Source organism: Leptidea sinapis, chromosome 4 (assembly GCF_905404315.1).
Source record: "Leptidea sinapis chromosome 4, ilLepSina1.1, whole genome shotgun sequence".
Lineage (NCBI taxonomy): Eukaryota > Metazoa > Arthropoda > Insecta > Lepidoptera > Pieridae > Leptidea > Leptidea sinapis.
Window position 1 is genome coordinate 5,424,408 of NC_066268.1, and position 12,869 is coordinate 5,437,276.

General features: G+C 35.8%; 1 protein-coding gene across 1 annotated transcript; it reads left to right on the plus strand.

The window, feature by feature from the left end:
* Nucleotides 1–11,395: 11,395 nt before the first annotated feature.
* Nucleotides 11,396–12,163, plus strand: LOC126979809 (uncharacterized). The gene has a single exon (XM_050829353.1). The coding sequence runs from the start codon at nucleotides 11,396–11,398 to the stop codon at nucleotides 12,161–12,163; it is 768 nt and encodes a 255-aa protein (XP_050685310.1).
* The last annotated feature ends 706 nt before the right edge of the window (nucleotides 12,164–12,869 follow it).

A 12,869-nucleotide genomic window follows, 5' to 3' on the forward strand; every position in this document is an offset into this window, starting at 1 on the left:
TGTGCCTCTCCCATCGGGGTACATTCTCTGGAGACGTATTCACATAGATTGGACTCAAACGCTGCGTACTGTGAATAGTTGAGAAATAACTAGCGGTTAGTTGAGAACGGTTTATGCGATGGTAGCATTTTGTGTTGCGTTTGTGTGAGTGTGTAGCGAAATGGAAAATTGTTGTGCTTGTGTTCATAGGTCGTGATTTAATATTCGAGCTACTAAATCTGGATGTGACAAGTGCTCATGAACATAATAGCAGGAAATACGAAATCGATTTAGATAGATGGATTATACATTTTGTGAGCAATAATAATTAAGGTTCAGATAATCCTTAATATGTGGTACGCTTTTGTGATTTCTTTCATACTGCAGAATAATATGTGCGATGGTGATCACTTAAGGTGCGGTGACGCATATCACTTCCCTAAAAATTATATTTGGCTGGGGAAAATGTTAATTTGCATTTTTTTTGCTGAGTGACGTAAGATGTGTGTGGTCTAGCTTAATCGTAATAAAATGCCTTACCTTTCTATTGATCAATCCTTTAATCTCATCAGTAGTCTTCTGTCCATCAATGAAAGAATGCCCTTCCAATTCCACCTTTTAGCGAGCTTACGAAGTTTCGCTGCTTCACTCTGTAAAGCCTAACCGACCTTTGACCACGACCTTTTTCGGGCATTCTTATCATGAGCCATCAACTTTTCATTAGCAGTTATCAATACCTTTAAAAACTTCCTCTTTTTGGAGTTAAACTTCTTTAGGCGCGTTATGAAAAAATTATGAGTGAAATTTTAAGATGCGCGCGCATCACTGTAACACAAAAGTAACAGGTTGAAGTTGGTTCCTGATATTTTCTGACGTTTGCGTCATTCGTTATTTTTTAGTTTCTTCATCCATTATTAGGACAGACAAAGGGTTCAAGCCCATACAGTCGTATTCATTTTTTAATAATTAATTGTCAAAGCCATTTTTGCAAGATTTTTACAGAATTGTTCTTTCTAAAAACACGGAATAGAAGGAGGACTAAATCAATTTAATGATTTTTACTTCGTTAGGCCAAAGAAGTATAACTTTTTGCGTGCATACATAAGTACACATACACTTTATTTCGCCTCTGAGCTGGTCAACGATCGATATTTGCAGTATTTCCACAGAACTTTTCAGGTAGAGATTTTTACAGGCCAGTAAAAATAAGATACTGAAGCATGTAAATACCATAAAAACAGATATCAATAAAGATTTTAATGGTGATCCATAAATGGCTTTGAGTCAGTTTAAATGTGAGTTGCCTCATCCATTATTTAACACTGACGCGGACGTAAACTCACATTTCGCATGCAAACTATTGGAAGTCAATATAAATTAATGTTTATTTATTATTAATTGCCCTTTCCTGTTTATGTAAAATATGTTACTGCATCAAATAGAAATTTATTACTCATTATTTTTCAATAAAAATCAACTAAGCATTTACAATAAGGAAAAGAGGGATTAAACTCCTCACTGACTTTTATTGTACTATAATTTTGGTAATGTAATCAGTAATATAATCTGCTAGTTGGATTTATTAATAATACCTTTTGTACTTTTAATTTCTACATATTTTTACTTTTACTGCAAGAGGTTTCCGGGTGAAACGTTTAACTTTGTCATTCCAATAATTATCGTTTAAATAATATCTACTTATTTCTTTGCTGTCATCTCTGGTCTGGCGCACCCCAGTATCATCTCGATCCATTTGACCGCGTGCAACGTAGAGCAGCTCGAATTGTCGGGGACCCAGTGCTCTGTGAACGGCTGAATCACTTGGTGTTGCTCAGAGACATCGCTTGATTGTGTGTCTTCTACTACGTGTTCCGAAGAGCTGTTTCACCTGATTCCTGCCGCCGAATTCTACCCTCGCACGAGACGCCACAAGTTAGGATATCATCCCCACCATCTGGATGTGTGATCATCCACAGTGCGGTTTTCAAGGAGCTTTCTTCCACGTTCTACAAAGCTGTTGAATAAACTTCCTTGTGCGGTGTTTCCGGGACGATACGACATGGGTACCTTCAAAAAAAGCACGTACACCTTCCTTAAAGGCCCGCAACGCTCCTGTGATTCCTTTGGTGTTGCACGAGAAAGTGGGCCGCGGTGATCACTTAACACCGTGACCCGTACGCTCGTTTGTTCTCCTTTTCCATAAAAATAAAAACGTATTGAGATGTAATAGTGCCACATGGTGGGGAAGTGCATTTACTATTGTAGATGTAACATTTTACTGAAAGAATACTTTGTTTTAAATTAAGTTTTTGTTTCAAATTATACTGCACTCATAGATTACTCAGTTACATGTGCAGAAACTATTGTAATCTGATGAGATATATAGATGAAATGATAATTTGGAATAAACGTGGGATTTTTGTTGTTAAATTTTTATTTATCTATTTATTTTAAGCAAACTTTACAGCATTTCTATTCTACAGATTAATACTATAAGCTATTTACATGTATTGACTTTAACAAAGTTTGGCAGATTAAATTATAATGAAATAATAACGCTGGCAAATAAATGGTAATTATATAAAATAAAGAAGAAGAAGTCCTGAATAATGTGTGCTTGTGATTCATGATTATTAAATAGATATGTGTATAGTGTGTATGACTATGTGAGAGTGTTATGAGTTGTGAGTAGTGTGTAGTGTTCAGTCTATTGGGCATCTTTCTCAGGTTGGGACAATATGTGCTCGATCACTAAGTTAATAAATTTATTACGGCTGATGAAAAAAATGTCAATATCTTTAAATACGAGAGGAATGTTGTGACAGCCGGTTTCTTTATTCCAGTTTTGCTCAAAGAGTTTTTATTATTTCCACAATCCAATATTCCTTAGAAATTATTTTTCGATGGCTCTCCTGCCTTGTTATCGAGACCAATTAGTGACCAATTCTGCCCACCTTTCATCAGCTTATCTTCTTTTATATTGTTGGTATTAATCTGAACAACTCCACCGAACATCCATATCCTCAGTTTATTATAATAGAAGATGTCGACACTCGATAATTCGAGCCGCCATTCGTTGTATACGGTCGAATCAAAAAGTTGGCACTGAGACGCCACCGTCCAAAATTGCGATCAGTTATACACCATTTGAGGCCTTATTTGGAGCATTTTTGTCGCATGTGGCTTAATTTAAGAAACTATCTGATCTTACTGAGCGTACTAAGCTTTTTTGACGTTCTTAAGCTCAAACAACCAGCCCCCTTCTATTTTAGTCATTTTACATGTTGAGTTGGCATCAATCACGATAATTTTTTGTATGTTTTCTAATTTTTGCTTGTCCTTCAGACAGTAATTAGTATACTCCTCTCCGAAGCACGTTGGGTCTTCTGTATTTTATTTTCATAATACGTTTATTTTACATCCAAGCGTGTCATCCGTAAGACAAGGGTGAGACCAGATATATCTTCATAAGATTATTCAGCGGAATGCCTTCGTTTGTGAGTTTGGTATGGATTGTATTTGGTTAGCAGTCCTTGTATTACGTCATAATATTCAGTTTAAATACTTTAAAAACGAAGGGATAGATAAAGTCTTAAACCAACAGTGACTAATAGTTATTTATGCAATTGTTGTGTTAAAACACGAATGTGATAATAGTATCACATGAGTGTTTTAATACATAAATTATCAACAGTTGCATACAAGACTTTATCTACACCCATAACATGAATCTAGAAAAGATTCTGAAACAATTAGCTTACTGTTAACATTAAAAAAGCCAGTCCTAGTAACCATTACATCATTAAAACGCGTGTTATTAGGACATTGGGTGTTTTAATGATAATTAAATTGATTTAAAACATGGGTGTAGATAAAATAAAATAGTAAATTGCAGTGGTCTCATAATGTCAACTACTTCGCATTGGGATGTTGGCGTATTTTTTTATTTTAAATAAAGGAGAAATTAATACCGTGAGTTAAACTTTGCCATGTTATTTAATTTCATAAACATTATTTTGATGTCTGGATTCTATATGTAGACTACCAAATACCCCCCGACTACGCACGTAGATTTCATTCGATTCAATCTGACCATGGAATTGTTACAGTTCCACGGGACCCTAACTCATTTTGACGTGAATATTTCTTTACAATTACTTCAATAGAAGGAGGTAATGTAGGAAATGTGATTACACATTAAATATTTAGTTACAGGGGGTAAAGCCAGACGAAAGAAATCGATACATTGATTGAAGATTGTGAATAATTATACCTTGTGAAGAGTATTCACCTAGTATTAACCAAGACTCTACAGATAAGGTACTTGACCATATTCTTTATATGACAATCAGTCTTATATAATACTAGCTGATGCCTCGCGACTTCGTCCGCATACACACAGGATTGAGCACGTAGTGACGATATTATTATTTTTTTTAATAAAAGTTACAACAATTTTTTTTTAATTGAAACAACAATTTTAATATATGCTATCGCAACACTATTTGTAAATAATTATGTGTTCTGCAAAGTCGTAGTAGATTTTTTTTTTTATGGTATAGGAGGACAAACGAGCGTACGGGTCACCTGGTGTTAAGTGGTCACCGCCGCCCACATTCTTTTGCAACACCAGTGGAATCACAGGAGCGTTTTCGGCCTTTAAGGAAGGTGTACGCGCTTTTGTTGAAGGTACCCATGTCGTATCGTCCCCGAAATTCCGCACAAGGAAGCTCATTCCATAGCTTTGTAGTACGTGGAAGAAAGCTCCTTGAAAACCGCACTGGGGAGGAACGCAACACATCCAGATGGTGGGGATGATATCCTAACTTGATATTTTATAAACGATATGTATTTTGTAATTTTTTTACACCTTGTATTACTTTACTTTATTGGAGATTTAGTAATGATCCAAAATTTTTTGAGAATATAATATAGCCTATGCAGAGGCGTGCATATGATATAGGCAATTAGGCAGTGCCTACCTCTTTATAAGCCTAAACAAATATAGCACTAGTGTTAAAGTTTATTTAGTTTAATTTGGTTCCGTTATTTTATAACCAAACTTCTATTGAACACCCACTCATAAAATGTTTCTTTACGCTCGATGCAAAATACCTGCGGTAAGCAATCTATGCTTATTCCAAAGCTCAACTACGACTAGTTACATCCACACTGCCTACCTTGCTAGAAAACCAACGCCTCTGAGCCTATGTCACACGGAGATAGTGTCGTTTCCAAACAGTAAAAGAATTTTTCAAATCAGTTCAGTAGTTTTGGAATCAAATATTTTATATATTACATATTCTCTTATAATATATTCTCTTTATAATATTATTAGTATATATTTATTATTAATTTGACTTTAAATCGCTGTTTAACCTGATTCCTGCCGCCGAATCCCGCCTTCGCACGACACGCCACAAGTTAGGATATCATCCCCACAACTGGATGTGTGGCGGTCCTTCACAGTGCGGTTTTCAAGGAGCTTTCTTCCTCGTACTACAAAGCTGTGGAATGAGCTTCCTTGTGCGGTGTTTCCACGATAATGCGACATGGCTTCCTTCAAAAAAAGCGCGTACACCTTCCTTAAAGGCCTGCAACGCTCCTGTGATTCCTCTGGTGTTGTAAGAGATTGTGGGCGGCGGTGATCACTTAACACCATGTGACCCGCACGCTCGTTTGTCCTCCTATTCCATAAAAAAAAACGCTAATGCGTTAAAAACTGCTAGCCACTGATGAAGTTCAGCTTCTGAAAAAATATATATATTCTATTTATTAAGAAGATCTAATTAAGGCGGCATGTGGCTATCCACCAACACATCACATCATTAGCCGGAAGACGCCCACTGCTGGACAAAGGCCTACCCCAAAGATCTCCACGACCATCGGTCCTGCGCTGCCCTCATCCAACGTGTTCCGGTGATCTTGACTAGATCATCGGTCCATCTTGTGGGGGGCTTACTAACACTACGTCTTCCGGTACGTTGTTGCCGTATCTGTCCGTCGAACTATGTGTCCTGCCTCTGCCACTTCAGTTTCGCAATCATCCCCCAACAATACTACTTTAAAGAAGCCATTTCTTACATTTAATAATATAATTAAGCCATCTAATTGTAGATAGTATCTCACTATGCTAAGGAAATACATTTAGGAATACACGTCGCTCATTACATAGTAAGTATGTATGATAATATCGGGGTTAAGAACACAAGATGATGGTTTCTTATGATATTCACCTACTTTAGTATATCTTAATGATTGTTCATGTCCGGGAGAGTTGTGTGAGAGATTGATAGCATTGCAAATGGGAAACCAATAATGGTGGTGACAATACTAGAGACAACAATAGCTGCGATTATCATAAATAATAGAATCATTGAGAGAAAAAATTAAAGAAAAAAAGTGTGTATGTACTTACGTATGCACGATAAAAGTTATACTTCTTTGGCCGAACAAAGCAAAAATCATTAATATTATTTATTCCTCGTGCTATTCTACTTTTTTAGAAAGAAAAATATTGTAAAAATCTTGCAACGATGGCTTTGACGATTAATTATTAAATAACGAACACGGCTGTACGGGCTTGAGGTCTTCAACCCTTTGCCTAATAACGTACGAAGAAACCAAAAAAATAACAAATGTCGCAAACTTCAGAAAATTTTAGGAACCAACTACTCCCTGTTACTTTTGGGTTATGCGCCAGTGATGCGCTCGCATCTTAAAATTCCAATCTCATCAATATTTCAAAACGCGCCTAAAGAAGTATAACTTCAATAAACATCTGCGGCCCTACAAATAAACTTGGTATAAAGTTATACCCGAGAACAAACTAAGAGTATGCAAAATGTTGATGATATCGCTGACTACACTGTCAATACAATGATAATAATTGTAAAGTTTCTTGCAAATTAACGCGGGAAACGTCATACGTCCAAATAAATCAATCATAGGCAAATGTCTATTTGTAAACATTTTGTATATTCTTGGGCTATGCTCAGGTATAACTTTAAGCCAATTTTATTTGTAAGGCCGCTTGATTTTTGCCTCTCAATATATTCTTGATAATGTAATGTATGTACATAGGCACATAAGTGAATTCGCTAGAAAGTGTAATAACCGAATGTTAAAGAACAGATATAAACTTATACATGACGACAAATTTTGGGCTTATTTTGGAATTATTATATGAATGAGACGATTTTAAGTAATCATTTCCACACAAATTCTCCTGCAGCACAAGAGGAATCACTAGAGGCCCCTTTCGCCTTTTAGAAAAGTGTACACGTACACTTTTCGTTTCCGATAAATTTTCGGAAATCTATACAATTCCTGATTTTATACACTATTAACCTTTCTGAATTTGTACGTCTAGATAGAGCCTCCTGCTAGACAACCGATGAAAACAGGCCAGGTTTATTACTTTAGTGTACGTGACAAGCTATGTCTTACACTCGCGACTATATGTCGCTTTGTGTTAGTGAGCGTGTATTACCCAAAATAGAGGTTTTTGACGTTTTCACAGCTGTCATAGTCTATCTAGAAATATAAATGATGTAAGCCTGTATCACGTAGATGGGTTTCCTCTGGCTTCTACGAGTATATGACCCCTACGCTCATATGAATTGCTCTTTAACTGACTTAAAAGAGGAAGAGGTTATCAATTCGATCGGTATTTTTTTTATGTATGAACACCGATTACTCTGAGATTTATGATCCGATTTACGTAATTTTTCTTTAGTTAGATGCAGAATAGATGCCATTTGGACCCATTTTTACATAGTTTTGCCCAGTAGTTTTCATTTTATGAACATTTTTGTTTTTTGTGTACAGCTTTTTTAGGAGCTTTCATTCAGGTTGATTATATATTATAATTATTAAAATTGTATTAAATTAAATTTTTACTTATTTGATACTTTTCCGTTTTTGAAGTCGGTTTTTTTAAACGTAGTTTTTCTTAATATAAGAAAATCTATAGTTGACTCTAGCTAGGGTTTCAAGTATCATGGTCGACGCGTTGCCTGTGAACTTTAGTGCGTCATTGCCCTCAATACTCGTCACAGTATGTCACTAACAATGGAGAGATACCACAATTATCTGGCGCGTTCATAATCTTCATAAGTGAGAATAAGTAATTCACAACAGTATAACGTTGGGACGGGGCTATGATCGTTTCATTATAGTACTTTCTTTTTTTTTTATGTTATGGTCGAAGAACTCTTTTTATTGTATGTCAAAATAGGCTATTTTACTGAAAGAAGACTTTAAGCTATTTTTAAAAGTTAGTAGGTACTTCTGCATTCAAAGATTTTCTAAAAATTACTTGCCTCGTCTGGGAATCGAACCGACTGAAATGTAAAAAAAAATGCCAATCGAAAGAATGGCCAAAAACTAATAACTCATCTTAAGTAACATAGTATTTTAAAAGAAAGGATCACCGTAAAATGAATGATTTCCTACTTCGATTGGTACGATTTCTTCTTTTGGGGACGTGAAAGATATGGTATACAAAAATCGATACGAGAACGTGGGCGAGTTACAAACAGAATTGTGCCATTTCATATCGAGTATTCACCATAAAATGATAAAAAAATCAACAGGCAGCGGACTCATTAAAAGATTCGCGATTTGCGTAAGATGGCCACCGGTCCTCGATACTAACCTATGCGAAACATAGCGGCACTAGGCCGCTACTTCAGGTATTCTGTGCAAGTTTGGTAATTAACCCGGACGAGTCTGGCCCGATTGTGCTGACGTCAAAAGACGGCAGCGTGACTCTCCCACTTCTAAAAAGCCCTTAAAAGCGCCATAAAAAACCCCTTCTGAAGAATAGTTCTCACCTACCACCATTTAGTTAAAAGAGCTAGCATAGATAATTTTCTGTACGATGTTAAAAAAAAGAAGTTAAGAAATTTATAAAAATATTGCAAGTCGGTTAGTCATTGTTCGTAGTTATAGTTTTTTTTTTCCTTGTTTATTATGTACATAATTATTTTTCTATCAGCAATTTGATTATTTTTGTTATATTTTTCAAAATTTTCTTTTGGTTTTTGTTGTAAACAAACTGTGGAGTGTTCCACATTATAAAATAAATTATAAATGTTTCTATATATTAAGATAGTTGTTTGCATGTTGGCTTCCTGATAAATAAATGTAGCATCTTCTGTAGCAAAATGGTATTAATGAAATTAATGAAGAATATTGGGCATTTCACTGAAAAAACCTAATTTAAGTAAGTATTAAATTTGGAATTAAAAAAAGGGTTAATGTGAGCCTGCTCGTGAACCAAACCAGTCTGTATAAGGTTTTAATTTTCCTGCGACGTGTAATAATTTAAGGCTGTGTCTTCTGATTACTACTAGAAGTGAGAGTTATCAGTTTAATATAACAAATTGTTTATATTCAACTATATAAAATTGTATATAATATATAACTTTTTTTGATGACCCATATAGCCCAGTGGTTATTGCTTACTGAGCTAGAGGTCCTGGGTTCGAATCCCGGTGGGTGCAAACATTGAAACGTTGAATATGGATGTTTGTTTCCGAGTCATGGATATTTATAAGTATTTATGTATGCTTAAGTAAGTATATTGTATTAAATATATCGTTGTCTTGTACACATAGCACAGGCTCTGCCTAGTTTAGGGAAACATTATTTGTGTAAAAGTGTGTCAATATTATTATTATAGTAACTGTTTTATTATTTTATGAATAAAATCGTTAATATATTTTGATTAAAGCTTTAGAGAGCGGAACTTAAATATCTACAGTTACCCGCAGATCTACAGTTACCAAATTCAACTGTCAGTATTTTATCGAATGGAGAAACGCTGCCTTCCATGAGTCCAAGGTTTGGCGTTTCAATTTTGAATGTCAGAATAAATAGTCAAGTCTAAGGTAACCGTTCTAAGTAAAGGAATATCAACTATTCAGATTCCATGGAATACTATCGATTTCTGTCATCATCCTACAATGATAAGAAGAAAATATATATTTCTTATGATGCCTACTACACAACTAAGTCGAGTTAGTAAGTCTTCTATGGGGCGTTGTATATGCTTTTACAACAAGATCCCAGATAATGTTCAAAACAAATGTATTACGAAACAAAAAATAAATGTTTATGTGGTAAAGGTTACTATAATATAAATGACTTTCTTAATGATACTACAGATTGGGAATGGAGCGACTGCCTTCAGGATATTAAATAATAAGCTTGACTGTACGATATTACTTTATGAATAAATTTTTTTAGGAAAAAAAAGCCCGCCGAGTTTGTTGCGCCGGTTCTTCTCAGGTCTGAGGCATTATTTTTGTAATTTTTCACTAGCTTCGGCGCCCTTCAGACCGAAACAGTAAAGATAACACATAACTGCTACACGGCAGAAATAGGCGCCGTTGTGGTACCCATAATTTAGTCGGAATCCTGTGCAAAGGAGCCTCCCACTGGTAAGATTTTGATTCCGAGCAAAATCAACTCGAGCTGGTCGATGGCATCTGACAAGAAGAGGGCCTTTGACAGTTTATTCCGGCTGATTTTAGTCTTCTTTTCACAGTTTAAGTGCTTACTATAATGCCACAGACCTTCTTGGAGCTTCGTTTTTGCCTCAGAAGAAGTCAAAGTTCTGTTTTAAGCGCGCTGTTATTGATTAAACGGTCATCTACGTCGCTTTTCTTCTTGTTCCGTAAACTCTCCGGTCTCCCGATACATCTTGACAACACGGTGTATGACAGATTTGGATACTCGCAATTTTTGGGCCACATGTTTGTAGGTATGCCCAGTTTCAATTGAAGTAACCTAGTAACTGATTTGGTATTTAGTAATGGCATTCCCAGTTTATTTCCCATAATGATTAGCACTTAACACAACAAACAAGGCAATCAAGGCAAAACATAAAAAAATTATAAAAAATTTAAGCTCAGATTAATAACAAATGAAAATCGAAAAAAGTAACTTTGTAGGATTTTATTTTTTATAGAATTCATTTTATGTTTGTGGCCATAACGCACAATTATTACAATATCAAGAAAAATCAAACCTTTTTCTTGAGTTCTGCTTAATTTGTTCCTGAGTGTATATATACCTAGACATATAACTTACCCAGACGCTTTGAGAAAATCCCAGATTATTCAAAGTTGACATTGACCTTAACTGATGCTGGATCAGGCGCACTTGACCACCACATGACCACGAAACCCACACATAAATGAAAACAAACATGCACATACACGCCTCAGTGCACGACGGTACGATGCAACGATTGCACGCTCTAAAAGATTTATAGATAAATGCAGTTCCCGGTGAAAATAGATAAATGCCAGTGCACATGTATTTTCTACACATTTCAATAGGCGCAAGCGCATTGACTGGACATCGGAGGCGTTGAGGTAACAGGACATCCGCGGACTTTGACAAAATGGTGCACCGCGGCAGTATCGTCCTGTGTTTCAGTGCTATCCTGGCCATGACCTCGGCAGACACTTTCGGAGCAGGTCTCAAACTACTCGGAAGGATGTACGACAATTGCGAGAGGTCACAAGAAATGATCAAGTGTTTTAAGATCCAAGCAGCCAAGCTTGCTGACAGGGCTGCCCGAATGGATACTCTCCCAATCTTGGAAGGAGTTTCTTTAGTTCGGAAATCAGAAGAAGGAAGATCATTTCCATCGTCTTTGCCAGAAGGTGATTTGAATGTATTGCCAACAGATGAAGTGGACAAGCTTCTTCAGATTGCTACTGCAAAGTTCCTACAGAGTCATCGAGTGGTATTAAATCCATCCAGCGTAGGAGATGATATTGGAAGATCACTGGATGAAGCGAGAGGTAAATTAAAGAAAATGATGGGCCCTATTTTAGTTGGAATTGCAATTAAAGGAGGATTTTTAGCCATAGCATTCCAAGCAATAGCATTCATTGCAGGCAAAGCATTGCTTATCGGTAAAATTGCTCTTTTACTCTCAGCTATAATTGGATTGAAGAAGTTGGTTGCCGGTGGAGAATCACATGAGAAGACAACATATGAAATTGTTAAACATCCGCAAGTTTCCCAAAGCCACACTTACTCAGCATCTCATTACGGAAACGATTTCGACTCAACAGGTCCTGGAGGTCACTACAGAAGAAGCGTGGAAGATGAGGCAGCAGCCCAGGACAGAGCTTACGGTGCATATGCCAAACAGCAGTAGATCATAGCAGAGATATAAAGACTTACGACTCTATACAAACATAGATGACACGGCAAGATTTAGACGAATCTAAATCACAAATTTATTGGACTTAATGAGCTCATAAAGTAATCAAAATAACCTTTCAGACGACACTGATTAGAATAAGGCTTATTTATTATTACGCTTATATAAGACACTGTGGAGTGTTAAGTGTAATAAAACGAAATAATCGTATAAGTGAAAATAGCCAATAGTATTATTTAACCAATGCACCAAAAATGTAATGTTATGTATGATTTAGATGAATATTGTTTAGGCTAGTCGACGGGTATTTTGCATTTTCTGTGTTCCGATTGTCCAATTTTGTAAATATTTAGGCTAAGGTGTATGTGAATTTAGTTATGAGCTGCGGTGCTGATAGAAAATTTATGTAGTTTAATTCTTATGAATAAGAGATGGATAGCTGAATTTATGGTAGCGCGAGTACCTTTATTGATGAAAATAATGAGTTGTAATATATAATATTTGCTTCTGGCATTTATTGTTTTAAGGTTTATGTTACAAGTATAATAAAATTGATGTAAGATAAGATGTGGGAATTTAAATTTGTTTTATTTGATTTAGAATCGTTATCCCAAACATTTTCTAAGTTTCCTACGAGTTTTCATTCCCTGTAGTACTTACAATCTTATTAATAACCAATTGCATAACATTTGTCCTGTTT

Coding starts and splice junctions, on each gene's coding strand:
- LOC126979809 (XM_050829353.1), top strand. CDS start 11,396: ATGGTGCACCGCGGCAGTATCGTCCTGTGTTTCAGTGCTATCCTGGCC.